Raw genomic sequence first — 22,051 nt, 5'->3', positions numbered from 1 at the left:
AGTGCACTATATAGGGAATAGGGTGCTCTGGTCAAAACTAGTGTACTATATAGGGAATAGGGTGCTCTGGTCAAAACTAGTGCACTATATAGGGAATAGGGTGCTCTGGTCAAAACTAGTGCACTATATAGGGAATAGGGTGCTCTGGTCAAAACTAGTGTACTATATAGGGAATAGGGTGCTCTGGTCAAAACTAGTGCACTATATAGGGAATAGGGTGCTCTGGTCAAAACTAGTGCACTATATAGGGAATAGGGTGCCCTGGTCAAAACTAGTGCACTATATAGGGAATAGGGTGCTCTGGTCAAAACTAGTGCACTATATAGGGAATAGGGTGCCCTGGTCAAAACTAGTGCACTATATAGGGAATAGGGTGCTCTGGTCAAAACTAGTATACTATATAGGGAATAGGGTGCTCTGGTCAAAACTAGTGTACTATATAGGGAATAGGGTGCTCTGGTCAAAACTAGTATACTATATAGGGAATAGGGTGCTCTGGTCAAAACTAGTATACTATATAGGGAATAGGGTGCTCTGGTCAAAACTAGTGTACTATATAGGGAATAGGGTGCTCTGGTCAAAACTAGTGCACTATATAGGGAATAGGGTGCCCTGGTCAAAACTAGTATACTATATAGGGAATAGGGTGCTCTGGTCAAAACTAGTGTACTATATAGGGAATATGGTGCTCTGGTCAAAACTAGTGTACTATATAGGGAATAGGGTGCTCTGGTCAAAACTAGTGTACTATATAGGGAATAGGGTGCTCTGGTCAAAACTAGTGTACTATATAGGGAATAGGGGGCTCTGGTCAAAACTAGTATACTATATAGGGAATAGGGTGCTCTGGTCAAAACTAGTGTACTATATAGGGAATAGGGTGCTCTGGTCAAAACTAGTATACTATATAGGGAATAGGGTGCTCTGGTCAAAACTAGTATACTATATAGGGAATAGGGTGCTCTGGTCAAAACTAGTGTACTATATAGGGAATAGGGTGCTCTGGTCAAAACTAGTGCACTATATAGGGAATAGGGTGCCCTGGTCAAAACTAGTATACTATATAGGGAATAGGGTGCTCTGGTCAAAACTAGTGTACTATATAGGGAATATGGTGCTCTGGTCAAAACTAGTGTACTATATAGGGAATAGGGTGCTCTGGTCAAAACTAGTGTACTATATAGGGAATAGGGTGCTCTGGTCAAAACTAGTGTACTATATAGGGAATAGGGGGCTCTGGTCAAAACTAGTGCACTATATAGGGAATAGGGTGCTCTGGTCAAAACTAGTGCACTATATAGGGAATAGGGTGCTCTGGTCAAAACTAGTGTACTATATAGGGAATAGGGGGCTCTGGTCAAAACTAGTGCACTATATAGGGAATAGGGTGCTCTGGTCAAAACTAGTATACTATATAGGGAATAGGGTGCTCTGGTCAAAACTAGTGTACTATATAGGGAATAGGGTGCCATTTGCGACACTCCCATCTGATTAATAGAATTATAAATCACACCAGTCACGACAAACAAGTCAACTCTCTGATAAAACACTTTACTAAAGTTTAGACAAACAGAATGTCATGCCAACAGGGTACTCCTCCAATATTAATACAACATATCGGTTCATTGGGAAAATAAATTATTTATCTTAACGATCAACAATGTACAGCATGAGGATAGAAATACAGAGTTGTATGTTTCCTTTCCAACCAACGCTCAAGCTGGGTCAGCAGTGGGCTCCTCAATCCATGACGTTCTCCTGCTGTGACCTGAACTCACTCACACTCCTCTACACACACACACACACACACACACACACACACACACACACACACACACACGTTAACCAACTAACACAGCAGATGCTCAGATACATCTATCAGTTCAACAGCAGAAACCTAATCGTAGATAACATCTAACAGTCCCTACCAACCTACTGTTATAACTGACCCTGTCCCCACTGCTGTTATAACTGACCCTGTCCCCACTACTGTTATAACTGACCCTGTCCCCACTACTGTTATAACTGACCCTGTCCCCACTACTGTTATAACTGACCCTGTCCCCACTACTGTAATAACTGACCCTGTCCCCACTACTGTAATAACTGACCCTGTCCCCACTACTGTTATAACTGACCCTGTCCCCACTACTGTTATAACTGACCCTGTCCCCACTACTGTTATAACTGACCCTGTCCCCACTGCTGTTATAACTGACCCTGTCCCCACTGCTGTTATAACTGACCCTGTCCCCACTGACCCTGTCCCCACTGCTGTTATAACTGACCCTGTCCCCACTGCTGTTATAACTGACCCTGTCCCCACTGACCCTGTCCCCACTACTGTTATAACTGACCCTGTCCCCACTGCTGTTATAACTGACCCTGTCCCCACTGCTGTTATAACTGACCCTGTCCCCACTACTGTTATAACTGACCCTGTCCCCACTGCTGTTATAACTGACCCTGTCCCCACTACTGTTATAACTGACCCTGTCCCCACTACTGTTATAACTGACCCTGTCCCCACTACTGTTATAACTGACCCTGTCCCCACTGCTGTTATAACTGACCCTGTCCCCACTGCTGTTATAACTGACCCTGTCCCCACTGACCCTGTCCCCACTACTGTTATAACTGACCCTGTCCCCACTGACCCTATCCCCACTACTGTTATAACTGACCCTGTCCCCACTGCTGTTATAACTGACCCTGTCCCCACTACTGTTATAACTGACCCTGTCCCCACTGCTGTTATAACTGACCCTGTCCCCACTGACCCTGTCCCAACTGCTGTTATAACTGACCCTGTCCCCACTGCTGTTATAACTGACCCTGTCCCCACTGCTGTTATAACTGACCCTGTCCCCACTGCTGTTATAACTGACCCTGTCCCCACTGCTGTTATAACTGACCCTGTCCCCACTACTGTTATAACTGACCCTGTCCCCACTACTGTTATAACTGACCCTGTCCCCACTGACCCTGTCCCCACTACTGTTATAACTGACCCTGTCCCCACTGCTGTTATAACTGACCCTGTCCCCACTGACCCTGTCCCCACTGCTGTTATAACTGACCCTGTCCCCACTGCTGTTATAACTGACCCTGTCCCCACTACTGTTATAACTGACCCTGTCCCCACTACTGTTATAACTGACCCTGTCCCCACTGCTGTTATAACTGACCCTGTCCCCACTGCTGTTATAACTGACCCTGTCCCCACTGACCCTGTCCCCACTACTGTTATAACTGACCCTGTCCCCACTGCTGTTATAACTGACCCTGTCCCCACTACTGTTATAACTGACCCTGTCCCCACTACTGTTATAACTGACCCTGTCCCCACTACTGTTATAACTGACCCTGTCCCCACTACTGTTATAACTGACCCTGTCCCCACTGCTGTTATAACTGACCCTGTCCCCACTGCTGTTATAACTGACCCTGTCCCCACTGACCCTGTCCCCACTACTGTTATAACTGACCCTGTCCCCACTGACCCTATCCCCACTACTGTTATAACTGACCCTGTCCCCACTGCTGTTATAACTGACCCTGTCCCCACTACTGTTATAACTGACCCTGTCCCCACTGCTGTTATAACTGACCCTGTCCCCACTGACCCTGTCCCAACTGCTGTTATAACTGACCCTGTCCCCACTGCTGTTATAACTGACCCTGTCCCCACTGCTGTTATAACTGACCCTGTCCCCACTGACCCTGTCCCCACTGCTGTTATAACTGACCCTGTCCCCACTGCTGTTATAACTGACCCTGTCCCCACTGCTGTTATAACTGACCCTGTCCCCACTGCTGTTATAACTGACCCTGTCCCCACTGCTGTTATAACTGACCCTGTCCCCACTGCTGTTATAACTGACCCTGTCCCCACTGCTGTTATAACTGACCCTGTCCCCACTGCTGTTATAACTGACCCTGTCCCCACTGCTGTTATAACTGACCCTGTCCCCACTGACCCTGTCCCCACTGCTGTTATAACTGACCCTGTCCCCACTACTGTTATAACTGACCCTGTCCCCACTACTGTTATAACTGACCCTGTCCCCACTGCTGTTATAACTGACCCTGTACCCACTGACCCTGTCCCCACTGCTGTTATAACTGACCCTGTCCCCACTGCTGTTATAACTGACCCTGTCCCCACTACTGTTATAACTGACCCTGTCCCCACTGCTGTTATAACTGACCCTGTCCCCACTGCTGTTATAACTGACCCTGTCCCCACTACTGTTATAACTGACCCTGTCCCCACTGCTGTTATAACTGACCCTGTCCCCACTGCTGTTATAACTGACCCTGTCCCCACTACTGTTATAACTGACCCTGTCCCCACTGACCCTGTCCCACTACTGTTATAACTGACCCTGTCCCCACTGCTGTTATAACTGACCCTGTCCCCACTGACCCTGTCCCCACTGCTGTTATAACTGACCCTGTCCCCACTGCTGTTATAACTGACCCTGTCCCCACTACTGTTATAACTGACCCTGTCCCCACTACTGTTATAACTGACCCTGTCCCCACTGCTGTTATAACTGACCCTGTCCCCACTGCTGTTATAACTGACCCTGTCCCCACTGACCCTGTCCCCACTACTGTTATAACTGACCCTGTCCCCACTGCTGTTATAACTGACCCTGTCCCCACTACTGTTATAACTGACCCTGTCCCCACTACTGTTATAACTGACCCTGTCCCCACTACTGTTATAACTGACCCTGTCCCCACAACTGTTATAACTGACCCTGTCCCCACTGCTGTTATAACTGACCCTGTCCCCACTGCTGTTATAACTGACCCTGTCCCCACTGACCCTGTCCCCACTACTGTTATAACTGACCCTGTCCCCACTGACCCTATCCCCACTACTGTTATAACTGACCCTGTCCCCACTGCTGTTATAACTGACCCTGTCCCCACTACTGTTATAACTGACCCTGTCCCCACTGCTGTTATAACTGACCCTGTCCCCACTGACCCTGTCCCAACTGCTGTTATAACTGACCCTGTCCCCACTGCTGTTATAACTGACCCTGTCCCCACTGCTGTTATAACTGACCCTGTCCCCACTGACCCTGTCCCAACTGCTGTTATAACTGACCCTGTCCCCACTGCTGTTATAACTGACCCTGTCCCCACTACTGTTATAACTGACCCTGTCCCCACTGCTGTTATAACTGACCCTGTCCCCACTGCTGTTATAACTGACCCTGTCCCCACTGCTGTTATAACTGACCCTGTCCCCACTGCTGTTATAACTGACCCTGTCCCCACTGCTGTTATAACTGACCCTGTCCCCACTGCTGTTATAACTGACCCTGTCCCCACTGCTGTTATAACTGACCCTGTCCCCACTGCTGTTATAACTGACCCTGTCCCCACTGCTGTTATAACTGACCCTGTCCCCACTGACCCTGTCCCCACTGCTGTTATAACTGACCCTGTCCCCACTACTGTTATAACTGACCCTGTCCCCACTACTGTTATAACTGACCCTGTCCCCACTGCTGTTATAACTGACCCTGTACCCACTGACCCTGTCCCCACTGCTGTTATAACTGACCCTGTCCCCACTGCTGTTATAACTGACCCTGTCCTCACTACTGTTATAACTGACCCTGTCCCCACTGCTGTTATAACTGACCCTGTCCCCACTGACCCTGTCCCCACTGACCCTGTCCCCACTACTGTTATAACCCTGTCCCCCCTGACCCTGTCCCCACTGACCCTGGGTTGGTAGGATGGTGAACAGTTATAACTGGGTTGGTAGGATGGTGAACAGTTATAACTGGGTTGGTAGGATGGTGGTACCTGGAAGGTGTTGAGGACGTGTTGACAGACATCACTGAGCTCATTCAGTCCTCTTCTCAAAGGTTCCACAGCTGGAACCCCACCTGGAACACACAAAGAGACACACACACACAGACACACAGTCTGTAAAAGCTGTGGAGGCTAGAATGACTGTCTTTACTGCAGTATGTAGACCGACAGGAAACATGCTGACTGGTGATTTCTATTAGGCATGTCAGCAAGTAGCTGTGTTTCACACAGGGCATAGTGGGTGGAGGAGAGAAAGACACAGGGCATAGTGTAGAGGAGAGAAAGACACCGGGCAGAGGAGAGAAGAATAGGGCAGAGGGTGGAGTAGAGAAGAATAGGGCAGAGGGTGGAGTAGAGAAGAATAGGGCAGAGGGTGGAGTGGAGAGAAGAACAGGGCAGAGGGTGGAGTAGAGAAGGACACAGGGCAGAGGGTGGAGTAGAGAAGGACACAGGGCAGAGGGTGGAGTGGAGAGAAGAACAGGGCAGAGGGTGGAGTAGAGAAGGACAGGGCAGAGGGTGGAGGAGAGAAGGACACAGGGCAGAGGGTGTAGGAGAGAAGGACACAGGGCAGAGGGTGTAGGAGAGAAGGACAGGGCAGAGGGTGGAGTAGAGAAGGACACAGGGCAGAGGGTGGAGGAGAGAAGAACAGAGCAGAGGGTGGAGGAGAGAAGAACAGAGCAGAGGGTGGAGTAGAGAAGGACACAGGGCAGAGGGTGTAGGAGAGAAGAACAGGGCAGAGGGTGGAGGAGAGAAGAACAGGGCAGAGGGTGGAGTAGAGAAGGACACAGGGCAGAGGGTGGAGGAGAGAAGAACAGAGCAGAGGGTGGAGGAGAGAAGAACAGAGCAGAGGGTGGAGGAGAGAAGAACAGAGCAGAGGGTGGAGTAGAGAAGGACACAGGGCAGAGGGTGGAGTAGAGAAGGACACAGGGCAGAGGGTGGAGTAGAGAAGAACAGGGCAGAGGGTGGAGGAGAGAAGAACAGGGCAGAGGGTGTAGGAGAGAAGAACAGAGGGTGGAGGAGAGAAGAACAGGGCAGAGGGTGTAGGAGAGAAGAACAGGGCAGAGGGTGTAGGAGAGAAGAACAGGGCAGAGGGTGTAGGAGAGAAGAACAGAGGGTGGAGGAGAGAAGAACAGGGCAGAGGGTGTAGGAGAGAAGAACAGGGCAGAGGGTGTAGGAGAGAAGAACAGAGGGTGTAGGAGAGAAGAACAGAGGGTGTAGGAGAGAAGAACAGAGGGTGGAGGAGAGAAGAACAGAGGGTGTAGGAGAGAAGAACAGAGGGTGGAGGAGAGAAGAACAGAGGGTGGAGGAGAGAAGAACAGAGGGTGGAGGAGAGAAGAACAGGGCAGAGGGTGGAGGAGAGAAGAACAGGGCAGAGGGTGGAGGAGAGAAGAACAGGGCAGAGGGTGGAGGAGAGAAGGACACAGGGTGGAGGAGAGAAGAACAGGGCAGAGGGTGGAGGAGAGAAGAACAGGGCAGAGGGTGTAGGAGAGAAGAACAGAGGGTGGAGGAGAGAAGAACAGGGCAGAGGGTGGAGGAGAGAAGAACAGGGCAGAGGGTGGAGGAGAGAAGAACAGAGGGTGTAGGAGAGAAGAACAGGGCAGAGGGTGTAGGAGAGAAGAACAGAGGGTGGAGGAGAGAAGAACAGGGCAGAGGGTGTAGGAGAGAAGAACAGGGCAGAGGATGTAGGAGAGAAGAACAGAGGGTGGAGGAGAGAAGAACAGAGGGTGTAGGAGAGAAGAACAGGGCAGAGGGTGTAGGAGAGAAGAACAGGGCAGAGGGTGGAGGAGAGAAGAACAGGGCAGAGGGTGGAGGAGAGAAGGACACAGGGTGGAGGAGAGAAGAACAGGGCAGAGGGTGGAGGAGAGAAGAACAGGGCAGAGGGTGTAGCAGAGAAGAACAGGGCAGAGGGTGTAGGAGAGAAGAACAGAGGGTGTAGGAGAGAAGAACAGAGGGTGTAGGAGAGAAGAACAGAGGGTGTAGGAGAGAAGAACAGAGGGTGTAGGAGAGAAGAACAGAGGGGTGTAGGAGAGAAGAACAGAGGGTGTAGGAGAGAAGAACAGAGGGTGTAGGAGAGAAGAACAGAGGGTGTAGGAGAGAAGAACAGAGGGTGTAGGAGAGAAGAACAGAGGGTGTAGGAGAGAAGAACAGAGGGTGTAGGAGAGAAGAACAGAGGGTGTAGGAGAGAAGAACAGAGGGTGTAGGAGAGAAGAACAGAGGGTGTAGGAGAGAAGAACAGAGGGTGGAGGAGAGAAGAACAGAGGGTGGAGGAGAGAAGAACAGAGGGTGGAGGAGAGAAGAACAGGGCAGAGGGTGGAGGAGAGAAGAATAGGGCAGAGGGTGGAGTAGAGAAGGACACAGGGCAGAGGGTGGAGTAGAGAATAACAGGGCAGAGTGGGTGGAGGAGAGAAGAACATGGCAGAGTGGGTGGAGGAGAGAAGAACATGGCAGAGGGTGTAGGAGAGAAGAACAGGGCAGAGGGTGGAGGAGAGAAGAACAGGGCAGAGGGTGGAGGAGAGAAGAACAGGGCAGAGGGTGGAGGAGAGAAGAACAGGGCAGAGGGTGGAGGAGAGAAGGACAGGGCAGAGGGTGGAGGAGAGAAGGACACAGGGCAGAGGGTGGAGTGGAGAGAAGAACAGGGCAGAGGGTGGAGTAGAGAAGGACACAGGGCAGAGGGTGGAGTAGAGAAGGACACAGGGCAGAGGGTGGAGTGGAGAGAAGAACAGGGCAGAGGGTGGAGTAGAGAAGGACAGGGCAGAGGGTGGAGGAGAGAAGGACACAGGGCAGAGGGTGTAGGAGAGAAGGACACAGGGCAGAGGGTGTAGGAGAGAAGGACAGGGCAGAGGGTGGAGTAGAGAAGGACACAGGGCAGAGGGTGGAGGAGAGAAGAACAGAGCAGAGGGTGGAGGAGAGAAGAACAGAGCAGAGGGTGGAGGAGAGAAGAACAGAGCAGAGGGTGGAGTAGAGAAGGACACAGGGCAGAGGGTGTAGGAGAGAAGAACAGGGCAGAGGGTGGAGGAGAGAAGAACAGGGCAGAGGGTGGAGGAGAGAAGAACAGGGCAGAGGGTGGAGTAGAGAAGGACACAGGGCAGAGGGTGGAGGAGAGAAGAACAGAGCAGAGGGTGGAGGAGAGAAGAACAGAGCAGAGGGTGGAGGAGAGAAGAACAGAGCAGAGGGTGGAGTAGAGGAGGACACAGGGCAGAGGGTGGAGTAGAGAAGGACACAGGGCAGAGGGTGGAGGAGAGAAGAACAGAGCAGAGGGTGGAGTAGAGAAGGACACAGGGCAGAGGGTGTAGGAGAGAAGAACAGGGCAGAGGGTGGAGGAGAGAAGAACAGGGCAGAGGGTGGAGGAGAGAAGGACACAGGGTGGAGGAGAGAAGAACAGGGCAGAGGGTGGAGGAGAGAAGAACAGGGCAGAGGGTGTAGGAGAGAAGAACAGGGCAGAGGGTGTAGGAGAGAAGAACAGGGCAGAGGGTGTAGAAGAGAAGAACAGAGGGTGTAGGAGAGAAGAACAGAGGGTGTAGGAGAGAAGAACAGAGGGTGTAGGAGAGAAGAACAGAGGGTGGAGGAGAGAAGAACAGAGGGTGGAGGAGAGAACAGAGGGTGGAGGAGAGAAGAACAGAGGGTGGAGGAGAGAAGAACAGGGCAGAGGGTGGAGGAGAGAAGGACACAGGGTGGAGGAGAGAAGGACACAGGGTGGAGGAGAGAAGAACAGGGCAGAGGGTGGAGGAGAGAAGAACAGGGCAGAGGGTGGAGGAGAGAAGAACAGGGCAGAGGGTGGAGGAGAGAAGAACAGAGGGTGGAGGAGAGAAGAACAGGGCAGAGGGTGGAGGAGAGAAGAACAGGGCAGAGGGTGGAGGAGAGAAGAACAGGGCAGAGGGTGGAGGAGAGAAGAACAGGGAAGAGGGTGGAGGGGAGAAGAACAGGGCAGAGGGTGGAGGAGAGAAGAACAGAGGGTGTAGGAGAGAAGAACAGAGGGTGGAGGAGAGAAGAACAGAGGGTGGAGTAGAGAAGGACACAGGGCAGAGGGTGTAGGAGAGAAGAACAGGGCAGAGGGTGGAGGAGAGAAGAACAGGGCAGAGGGTGGAGGAAAGAAGAACAGGGCAGAGGGTGGAGGAGAGAAGGACACAGGGTGGAGGAGAGAAGAACAGGGCAGAGGGTGGAGGAGAGAAGAACAGGGCAGAGGGTGGAGGAGAGAAGAACAGAGGGTGTAGGAGAGAAGAACAGAGGGTGTAGGAGAGAAGAACAGAGGGTGTAGGAGAGAAGAACAGAGGGTGTAGGAGAGAAGAACAGAGGGTGTAGGAGAGAAGAACAGAGGGTGTAGGAGAGAAGAACAGAGGGTGTAGGAGAGAAGAACAGAGGGTGTAGGAGAGAAGAACAGAGGGTGTAGGAGAGAAGAACAGAGGGTGTAGGAGAGAAGAACAGAGGGTGGAGGAGAGAAGAACAGGGCAGAGGGTGGAGGAGAGAAGAACAGGGCAGAGGGTGGAGGAGAGAAGAACAGGGAAGAGGGTGGAGGAGAGAAGAACAGGGCAGAGGGTGTAGGAGAGAAGAACAGAGGGTGGAGGAGAGAAGAACAGGGCAGAGGAGAGAAGAACAGGGCAGAGGGTGGAGGAGAGAAGAACAGGGAAGAGGGTGGAGGAGAGAAGAACAGGGCAGAGGGTGGAGGAGAGAAGAACAGGGCAGAGGGTGGAGGAGAGAAGAACAGAGGGTGTAGGAGAGAGGAACAGAGGGTGTAGGAGAGAGGAACAGAGGGTGTAGGAGAGAAGAACAGGGCAGAGGGCGCAGGAGAGAAGAACAGAGGGTGGAGGAGAGAAGAACAGAGGGTGTAGGAGAGAAGAACAGGGCAGAGGGTGTAGGAGAGAAGAACAGGGCAGAGGGTGGAGGAGAGAAGAACAGGGAAGAGGGTGGAGGAGAGAAGAACAGGGAAGAGGGTGGAGGAGAGAAGAACAGGGAAGAGGGTGGAGGAGAGAAGAACAGGGAAGAGGGTGGAGGAGAGAAGAACAGGGCAGAGGGTATAGGAGAGAAGAACAGAGGGTGTAGGAGAGAAGAACAGGGCAGAGGGTGTAGGAGAGAAGAACAGAGGGTGGAGGAGAGAAGAACAGAGGGTGTAGGAGAGAAGAACAGAGGGTGGAGGAAAGAAGAACAGAGGGTGGAGGAGAGTTGTCTCCTACGTACCTCGGGTCTGGATGCGGAAGTTGATTTTGCTCTCAGAGGGGTGAGTGATGCTGTAACCACAGAAGTCTACATCCAGGCTAAACACACAGCAGAAACAGACCATTACACACAGTAAGACCCATCACTATGGTGAGGCATTACATAGGAGGGAGCAATATAACCAAGGATAAACCAAGCCCACCTAATGGCAAGGTGGACACCTACTGACAACAACACATCTCAGTGGTGGCTGGTGGCTGTGGAGCGGGGGCGAGGGGCAAGGCCTGGATTATGGCCCTGTATCAGAGGAGCTTGGTTGCCCAGGATTAAGGGTCAGAGGTTAGGGTGTCAAGGACTAACCTGATCATGAAGCGGAGGGGGTTAGGTTTATGTTAGGGTTAGATGTTAGGGGTCAGGTAATAACCTCTCCATGACGTTGTAGCAGAGGGAGTTAGGGGTTAGAGGTCAGGTAATAACCTCTCCATGATGTTGCAGCCGAGGGAGTTAGGGGTTAGAGGTCAGGTAATAACCTCATGACGTTGTAGCAGAGGGAGTTAGGGGTTAGGGGTCAGGTAATAACCTCATGACGTTGTAGCAGAGGGGGTTAGGGGTTAGAGGTCAGGTAATAACCTCTCCATGACGTTGCAGCAGAGGGGGTTAGGGGTTAGAGTTTAGGGGTCAGGTAATATCTCTCCATGTTGTAGCAGAGGGAGTTAGGGGTTAAAGGTCAGGTAATAACCTCTCCATGATGTTGCAGCAGAGGGAGTTAGAGGTTAGGGATTAGAAGTCAGGTAATAACCTCTCCATGACGTTGTAGCAGAGGGAGTTAGAGGTTAGGGGTTAGAGGTCAGGTAATAACCTCTCCATGACGTTGTAGCAGAGGGAGTTAGGGGTTAGAGGTCAGGTAATAACCTCTCCATGACGTTGTAGCAGAGGGAGTTAGGGGTTAGAGGTCAGGTAATAACCTCTCCATGATGTTGCAGCAGAGGGGGTTAGGGTTAGAGGTTAGGGGTCAGGTAATAACCTCTCCATGACGTTGTAGCAGAGGGAGTTAGGGGTTAAAGGTCAGGTAATAACCTCTCCATGATGTTGCAGCAGAGGGAGTTAGGGGTAGAGGTAAGGGGTTAAAGGTCAGGTAATAACCTCTCCATGATGTTGTAGCAGAGGGGGTTAGGGGTTAGAGTTTAGGGGTCAGGTAATATCTCTCCATGTTGTAGCATAGGGAGTTAGAGGTTAGGGGTTAAAGGTCAGGTAATAACCTCTCCATGACGTTGTAGCAGAGGGAGTTAGGGGTTAGAGGTCAGGTAATAACCTCTCCATGACGTTGTAGCAGAGGGGGTTAGGGGTTAGAGGTCAGGTAATAACCTCTCCATGACGTTGCAGCAGAGGGGGTTAGGGGTTAGAGTTTAGGGGTCAGGTAATATCTCTCCATGTTGTAGCATAGGGAGTTAGAGGTTAGGGGTCAGGTAATAACCTCTCCATGACGTTGTAGCAGAGGGAGTTAGGGGTAGAGGTAAGGGGTTAAAGGTCAGGTAATAACCTCTCCATGACGTTGTAGCAGAGGGAGTTAGGGGTTAGAGGTTAGGGGTCAGGTAATAACCTCTCCATGACGTTGTAGCAGAGGGAGTTAGGGGTTAGAGGTTAGGGGTCAGGTAATAACCTCTCCATGACGTTGTAGCAGAGGGAGTTAGGGTTAGGGGTTAGAGGTCAGCTAATAACCTCTACATGACGTTGTAGCAGACGGAGTTAGGGTTAGAGGTCAGGTAATAACCTCTCCATGATGTTGTTGCAGAGGGAGTTAGGGGTTAGAGGTTAAAGGTCAGGTAATAACCTCTCCATGACGTTGTTGCAGAGGGAGTTAGGGGTTAGAGGTTAAAGGTCAGGTGATAACCTCTCCATGACGTTGTTGCAGAGGAAGTTAGGGGTTAGAGGTTAAAGGTCAGGTGATAACCTCTCCATGATGTTGTAGCAGAGGGAGTTAGGGGTTAGGGGTCAGGTAATAACCTCTCCATGATGTTGTAGCAGAGGGAGTTAGGGGTTAGAGGTTAGGGGTCAGGTAATAACCTCTCCATGATGTTGTAGCAGAGGGAGTTAGGGTTAGAGGTTAGGGGTCAGGTAATAACCTCTCCATGACGTTGTAGCAGAGGGGGTTAGAGGTTAGGGGTTAGAGGTCAGGTAATAACCTCTCCATGACGTTAGAGGTTAGGGGTCAGGTAATAACCTCATCATGACGCTGTAGCAGACGGAGTTAGGGTTAGAGGTTAAGGGTCAGGGACTAACCTCTTCATAACCATGTAACGTAGAGAGTTCCCCAGAGTGTGATCCTCCTCATGAAGAACAAACGTCACACAGCCTTCGTCTGACCCATCAGCCTGCACCTGGGGGCACAGATACAATCATCAGACCCTTAAACAGCCAACTCCCAGTACTCTACCCTGAACCTTAGTCACTAGCCGGCTAACTCCCGGTACTCTACCCTGAACCTTAGTCACTAGCCGGCTAACTCCCAGTACTCTACCCTGAACCTTAGTCACTAGCCGGCTAACTCCCAGTACTCTACCCTGAACCTTAGTCACTAGCCGGCCAACTCCCAGTACTCTACCCTGAACCTTAGTCACTAGCCGGCTAACTCCCGGCACTCTACCCTGAACCTTAGTCACTAGCCGGCCAACTCCCAGTACTCTACCCTGAACCTTAGTCACTAGCCGGCTAACTCCCGGTACTCTACCCTGAACCTTAGTCACTAGCCGGCTAACACCCGGTACTCTACCCTGAACCTTAGTCACTAGCCGGCTAACACCCGGTACTCTACCCTGAACCATAGTCACTAGCCGGCCAACTCCCAGTACTCTACCCTGAACCTTAGTCACTAGCCGGCTAACTCCCGGTACTCTACCCTGAACCTTACTCACTAGCCGGCTAACTCCAGGTACTCTACCCTGAACCTTAGTCACTAGCCGGCTAACTCCCGGTACTCTACCCTGAACCTTAGTCACTAGCCGGCTAACACCCGGTACTCTACCCTGAACCTTAGTCACTAGCCGGCCAACTCCCAGTACTCTACCCTGAACCTTAGTCACTGTTACGGCTCCCACCCGGTACTCTACCCTGAACCTTAGTCACTAGCCGGCTAACTCCCAGTACTCTACCCTGAACCTTAGTCACTAGCCGGCTAACTCCCGGTACTCTACCCTGAACCTTAGTCACTAGCCGGCTAACACCAGGTACTCTACCCTGAACCTTAGTCACTAGCCGGCTAACTCCCAGCACTCTACCCTGAACCTTAGTCACTAGCCGGCCAACTCCCAGTACTCTACCCTGAACCTTAGTCACTAGCCGGCTAACTCCCGGTACTCTACCCTGAACCTTAGTCACTAGCCGGCTAACACCCGGTACTCTACCCTGAACCTTAGTCACTAGCCGGCTAACACCCGGTACTCTACCCTGAACCTTAGTCACTAGCCGGCTAACTCCCAGTACTCTACCCTGAACCTTAGTCACTAGCCGGCTAACTCCCAGTACTCTACCCTGAACCTTAGTCACTAGCCGGCTAACTCCCAGTACTCTACCCTGAACCTTAGTCACTAGCCGGCTAACACCAGGTACTCTACCCTGAACCTTAGTCACTAGCCGGCTAACACCCGGTACTCTACCCTGAACCTTAGTCACTAGCCGGCTAACACCCGGTACTCTACCCTGAACCTTAGTCACTAGCCGGCTAACACCCGGTACTCTACCCTGCACCTCAGGGCAGCAATCTATGTACGTAGTCATTCAACACTTGTCAGACTAATAGATACTGTTTTACCCACTTATTTCTACACTGTATTCTAGTTAATCATCCTATATAACTACTACTGTCCACACCTTTTCTACTGTCTATAAACACCATACTCTATAACTATTACTATACATCCCCTTTTTCTAAAAGTGAAATTTACCCAGTAAAATATTACCCGAGTAAAAGTCTAAAAGTATTTGGTTATAAATATACTTAAGTATCAAACGTACATGTACAATTTAGCTAAGGGAACACTCAACACTCAGATGTAATTTACAAAAAATGCATGTGTTCAGTGAGTCCTTCAGATCAGAGGCACAAGGGATGACCACGAGTTGTCTTGATAATAGTGTGAATTTGATAATTTTCCTGTCCTGCTAAGCATTCAAAATGTAATGAGCACTTTTGGGTGTCAGGAAAAATAGAGTAAAATGTACAACATTTTCTTTACAAATGTAGTGAAGAAAAAATATAAATGGTAAAGTACAGATATCCCAAAAAACTACCTAAGTAGTACTTTAAAGTATTTTTACTTAACTTCATATGGCTGCAGGGGCAGTAGAGTAGCTTGGATGAAAAGGTGCCCATTGTAAACGGCCTGCAGCTCAGTCTCAGTTGCTAATATATGCATATTATTATTAGTATTGGATAGAAAACACTAAAGTTTCCAAAACTGTCAAAATATTGTCTGTGAGTATAACATAACTGATATTGCAGGCGAAACCCTGAGGAAAATCAAAACTCCATGTTCCATAGCCTCCCCTTGCTCCATTTAATGGGATATCAACCAGAATCCTTTTCCTATCGCTTCCTCAAGGTGTCAAGTCTTCAGACAGTTTCAGGCTTTTATTTTGAAAAATGAGCCAGAAAGATAACATCGCGTAAAGTGGTCACATGAGTTTTGTTCGCGCAACAGAGTTTGGACAGCTATTGCTTTTCCCTCTCCTACTGTGAAAGACATTTGCAGTTGATATATTATCGATTATATATTTTTAAAATAGCCTGAGGATTGATTATAAAAATGTTTGTCATGTTTCTGTGGACATTATGGAAACTATTTGGAATTTGTCTGCGTTGTCGTGACCACTCTTTCCTGTGGATTTCTGAACATAACACGCCAAACAAACGGAGGTATTTTGGATATAAAATCATCTTTATGGAACAAACGGAACATTTGTTGTGTAACTGGGAGTCTCGTGAGTGAAAACATCAGAAGATCATCAAAGGTAATCGATTAATTTGATTCCTTTTCTGATTTTCGTGACCAAGCTACCTGATGCTAATGTTGTCATGCGATCGATAAACTTACACAAACGCTTGGATTGCTTTCGCTGTAAAGCATAATTTCTAAATCTGACACGACAGGTGGATTAACAAAAGGCTAAGCTGTGTTTTCCTATATTGCACTTGTGATTTCATGAATATAAATATTTTTAGTAATATTCATTGAATGTCTCATTTACACACGTAGCGCTATGACTCTCATTCAGCGGTTGTTGATGACACTTATCCCGTTAAGGGGATTGCAGCCATAACAAGTTAAGCACTTTACACCACTGTTGCTAGTTACCATCTCATTCTCGGAATCTCATTTACGATCGACCATCTCATTTACACACGACCATCAGACCATCTCATTTACACACGATCTCATTTACACACGACCATCTCATTTACACACGATCGGACCATCTCATTTACACACGATCGGACCATCTCATTTACACACGACCATCTCATTTACACACGACCCATCTCATTTACACACGATCGACCATCTCATTTACACACGATCGACCATCTCATTTACACACATCGGACCATCTCATTTACACACCATCTCATTTACACACGATCGACCATCGGACCATCTCATTTTTACACACGATCGGACCATCTCATTTACACACGATCGACCATCTCATTTACATCGACCATCTCATTTACACACGATCGGACCATCTCATTTACACACGCATCGGACCATCTCATTTACACACGCATCGGATCTCATTTACACACGATCGACCATCTCATTTACACACGATCGACCATCTCATTTACACACGACCATCTCATTTACACACGATCGGACCATCTCATTTACACGGACCATCTCATTTACACACGATCGGACCATCTCATTTACACACGATCGACCATCTCATTTACACACGATCGGACCATCTCATTTACACACGCATCGGACCATCTCATTTACACACGATCCCATCTCATTTACACACGATCGGACCATCTCATTTACACACCATCTCATTTACATCGATCGACCATCTCATTTACACACGGACCATCGGACCATCTCATTTACACATCTCATTTACACACGATCGGACCATCTCATTTACACACGGACCATCTCATTTACACACGATCGGACCATCTCATTTACACACGCATCCATCTCATTTACACATCGACCATCTCATTTACACACGATCGGACCATCTCATTTACACACGATCGGACCATCTCATTTACACACGCATCGGACCATCTCATTTACACACGATCCCATCTCATTTACACACGATCGGACCATCTCATTTACACACCATCTCATTTACACACGATCGACCATCTCATTTACACACGCATCGACCATCTCATTTACACACCATCTCATTTACACACGATCGGACCATCTCATTTACACACGCACCATCTCATTTACACACGACCATCTCATTTACATCACTCATTTACACACGATCGATCTCATTTACACACGACCATCTCATTTACACCATCTCATTTACACACGATCGGACCATCTCATTTACACACGATCGACCATCTCATTTACACACGATCGACCATCTCATTTACACACGATCGGACCATCTCATTTACACACGCATCGACCATCTCATTTACACACGATCGGACCATCTCATTTACACATCTCATTTACACACGCATCGGACCATCTCATTTACACACGATCGGACCATCTCATTTACACACCATCTCATTTACACATCGGACCATCTCATTTACACACACACGCATCGACCATCAGACCATCTCATTTACACACCATCTCATTTACACACGATCGACATCGGACCATCTCATTTACACACGATCGGACCATCTCATTTACACACGATCACCATCTCATTTACACACGATCGGACCATCTCATTTACACACGACCATCTCATTTACACACGATCGACCATCTCATTTACACACGATCAGACCATCTCATTTACACACGATCGGACCATCTCATTTACACACGATCGGACCATCTCATTTACACACGCATCGGACCATCTCATTTACACACGACCATTTACACACGATCGGATCTTTTACACACGATCGATCTCATTTACACACGCATCAGACCATCTCATTTACACACGATCGACCATCTCATTTACACACCATCTCATTTACACACATCGGACCATCTCATTTACACACGCATCGACCATCTCATTTACACACGCATCGGACCATCTCATTTACACACGCGGACCATCTCATTTACACACGGACCATCTCATTTACACACGCATCGGACCATCTCATTTACACACGATCGACCATCTCATTTACACACGATCGACCATCTCATTTACACACGCCATCGGACCATCTCATTTACACACGCATCGGACCATCTCATTTACACACGCCATCGGACCATCTCATTTACACACGCATCGGACCATCTCATTTACACACGCATCGGACCATCTCATTTACACACGTATCAGATCTCATTTACTAATCTAACACACGTATTTACAGACCATCTCATTTCAAACTCTTTTAACAATCGATCAAAAACTCTCATTTACACACGCATCGAAAAATGGGGCGTCTCATTTACAAAACCATTATTCAGCCCCATCTTTTAAGTCTAATACCATCTTGTCTCATTTACACACGCGCCATCTCATTTTGCTGCGATCTCATTTAGCTGTATCTCATTTACACACGTCGACCATCTCATTTACACACATCGACCATCTCATTTACACACGCATCGGACCATCTCATTTACACACGGGGTATTTACACACGTCTCTATCAGTTTTGCACATCGAGAGACTGAATTTTTTTCCCATTCCTCCTTGCAAAACAGCTCGAGCTCAGTGAGGTTGGATGGAGAGCATTTGTGAACAGCAGTTTTTAGTTCTTTCCACAGATTCTCGATTGGATTCAGGTCTGGACTTTGACTTGGCCATTCTAACACCTGGATATGTTTATTTTTGAACCATTTTTGAACCATTCCACTGTAGATTTTAGATTTTGACCAGAGCACCTTCTTCCACATGTTTGGTGTGTCTCCCAGGTGGCTTGTGGCAAACTTTAAACAACACTTTTTATGGATATCTTTAAGAAATGGCTTTCTTGCCACTCTTCCATAAAGGCCAGATTTGTGCAATATACGACCACCTCAGCTGTAGATCTCTGCAGTTCATCCAGAGTGATCATGGGCCTCTTGGCTGTATCTCTGATCAGTCTTCTCCTTTTATGAGCTGAAAGTTTAGAGGGACGGCCAGGTCTTGGTAGATTTGCAGTGGTGTGATACTCCTTCCATTTCAATATTATCGCTTGCACAGTGCTCCTTGGGATTTTTAAAGCTTGGGAAATCTTTTTGTATCCAAATCCGGCTTTAAACTTCTTCACAACAGTATCTCGGACCAGCCTGGTGTGTTCCTTGTTCTTCATGATGCTCTCTGCGCTTTTATCGGACTTCTGAGACTATCACAGTGCAGGTGCATTTATACGGAGACTTGATTACACACAGGTGGATTGTATTTATCATCATTAGTCATTTAGGTCAACATTGGATCATTCAGAGATCCTCACTGAACTTCTGGAGAGAGTTTGCTGCACTGAAAGTAAAGGGGCTGAATAATTTTGCACGCCCAATTTTTCAGTTTTTGATTTGTTAAAAAAGTTTGAAATATCCAATAAATGTCGTTCCACTTCATGATTGTGTCCCACTTGTTGTTGATTCTTCACAAAAAAATACAGTTTTATATCTTTATGTTTGAAGCCTGAAATGTGGCAAAAGGTCGCAAAGTTCAAGGGGGCCGAATACTTTCGCAAGGCACTGTAACTGTCTGCATTTGGGGTAAACACACACACACACACACACTTTTCTAGAATGTACCTTCCTGTATTATTCCCCTAATCCTACCACTCCTCCACTAACCCTACCACCCATCCCCTAACCCTACCACTCCTCCACTAACCCTACCACCCATCCCCTAACCCTACCACCCATCCCCTAACCCTACCACTCCTCCACTAACCCTAGCACCCATCCCCTAACCCTACCACCCATCCCCTAACCCTACCACTCCTCCCCTCCCCTAACCCTACCACCCCTCCCCTAACCTTACCACCACCTCACTAACCCTATCACCCCTCCCCCGATCACCACCTCACTAACCCTACCACTCCTCCACTAATCCTACCACCTCTCCCCTAACCCTACCACCTATCCCCTAACCCTACCACCTATCCCCTAACCCTACCCTAACCCAACCCCTAACCCTACCACCCCTCCACTAACCCTACCACCCCTCCACTAATCCTATCACCCCTCCCCCTACCACCACCTCACTAACCCTACCACTCCTCCACTAATCCTACCACCTCTCCCCTAACCCTACCCTAACCCTACCACCGCTCCCCTAACCCTACCACCCCTCCCCTAACCCAACCACCCATCCCCTAACCCGACCACTCCTCCACTAACCCTACCACCCCCTTTCTTCTGAAACTCATCAGTCTATTCTTGTTCTCAGAAATGATGGCTATTCCATGCAAGAAATTACCAAGAAACGGAATATCTCATACAACGCTGTGTACTAGTCCCTTCACAGAACAGAGCAAACTGTCTCTAACCAGAATAGAAAGAGGAGTTGGAGGCCCCAGTGCACAACTGAGCAAGAGGACAAGTACATTAGAGTGTCTGGTGTGAGAAACAGACACCTCACAAGTCCTCAACTGGCAGCTTCATTAAATAGTACCCGCAAAACACCAGTGTCAACGTCACCAGTGAAGAGGCGACTCCAGGATGCTGGTTTTCTAGGCAGAGTTCCTCTGTCCAGTGTCTGTGTTCTTTTGCCCATCTTAATCTTTTCTTTTTATTGGCCAGTCTATTTCTTTGCAACTCTGCTGGCCCTTGAATGTACACAGAGAGCTAATATTAATAATATGCATGTCAATCTCTCCTGGCTGAAAGTGGAGGAGATTGACTTCATCACTACTTGTATTTATTGAGAGGTATTGACATGTTGAATGCACCAAGCCGTCTGTCTAAACTACTGGCCCATAGCTCGGACACCCATGCATACCCCACAAGACATGTCATCAGAGACCTCTTCACAGTCCCCAAGTCCAGAACAGACTATGGGAGGCACACAGTACTACATAGAGCCATAACTACATGGAACTCTATTCCACATCAGGTAACTGATACAAGCAGTACAACTAGATAAAAAAAAAAAAACATACAAATACACCTTATGGAACAGTGAACACACACACACGTTGTACAGTAGATATGTGTGTAACAGTATAACTTTAGACCGTCCCCTTGCCCATACCCGGGTGCGAACCAGGGACCCTGGTTCACATCCCTTAACTGTGGTAGTGGTGGAGAAGTGGCTTGAGGGCACACAGTCTGAAGGTATTGTAATGTTTTTTTAAATTGTATAAACTGCCTTAATTCTTCTGGACCCCACGAAGAGTAGCGTACACAGGTGTAATTGCCTTTAAATAAACTAAATATAATGGAAACATCCCCCAGTGGACGCTGTCTAAATTACAGGTTGTTGTACAGTCAACCTCTTCCCGGTTACATTTACGAGTTGTCAAAACAAACCCTAGATAACTGGCAACACAGGCAGTATGGATCAGGCTTAATTAAAATAATTATGTACATTGTGTATTTGAGTTAACAGTACCTGGTCTGACATAACGCTACTGTAGTCAAATCATGACCAGGGCCCGTGAATCTTCTTCCACACGAACCGTGGGAAAACTCAGCCTGCCATTACACGATGAGGCTGCCTTTGCCGAATTAAGGCACCACATGAGAACCATTTCAGATAACTATTCAGAGGCATATTTTCATGCCCTGTTCGATAAAGTAGTTCGCAACACTTACCATCTCCAATACCGATTTCTTTTCTCCATCTACCCCCGCCATGCTTGAAAAACAAAACACTCGACTGCAAAGTTTCCTGTTTCGTCGCGTACATGTGACATACATGT

At 48.5% G+C, this 22,051-nt stretch overlaps 1 protein-coding gene across 1 annotated transcript; it reads right to left on the bottom strand.

Annotated features, from left to right (window-relative positions):
* Positions 1-1,535: 1,535 nt before the first annotated feature.
* Positions 1,536-22,050, bottom strand: polr1d (RNA polymerase I and III subunit D). The gene is made up of 5 exons (XM_064955494.1): positions 21,945-22,050; positions 13,276-13,373; positions 11,017-11,093; positions 5,836-5,918; positions 1,536-1,788 (listed from the first exon to the last, which is right to left on the bottom strand). The coding sequence occupies exons 1-5, from the start codon at positions 22,047-22,049 to the stop codon at positions 1,741-1,743; spliced, it is 411 nt and encodes a 136-aa protein (XP_064811566.1). The 5' UTR covers position 22,050; the 3' UTR covers positions 1,536-1,740.
* Between the last annotated feature and the right edge of the window lies 1 nt (position 22,051).

This window comes from Oncorhynchus masou, chromosome 32, assembly GCF_036934945.1.
Source record: "Oncorhynchus masou masou isolate Uvic2021 chromosome 32, UVic_Omas_1.1, whole genome shotgun sequence".
Classification (NCBI taxonomy): domain Eukaryota; kingdom Metazoa; phylum Chordata; class Actinopteri; order Salmoniformes; family Salmonidae; genus Oncorhynchus; species Oncorhynchus masou.
The sequence above is the reverse complement of the archived record's forward strand: the minus strand, read 5'-3'. Positions and strand labels throughout refer to the sequence as shown.

Bases quoted from the DNA above. Each gene is read 5' to 3' on its own strand.
- polr1d (XM_064955494.1), bottom strand. From the start codon at position 22,049: ATGTATGTCACATGTACGCGACGAAACAGGAAACTTTGCAGTCGAGTG. The intron at 11,094-13,275 runs GTTAGTCCCTGA...CTGTGTGTTTAG, and splicing joins CGTTACATGGTTATGAAGAG to CCTGGATGTAGACTTCTGTG. The intron at 5,919-11,016 runs GTACGTAGGAGA...TGTGTGTTCCAG, and splicing joins CTTCCGCATCCAGACCCGAG to GTGGGGTTCCAGCTGTGGAA.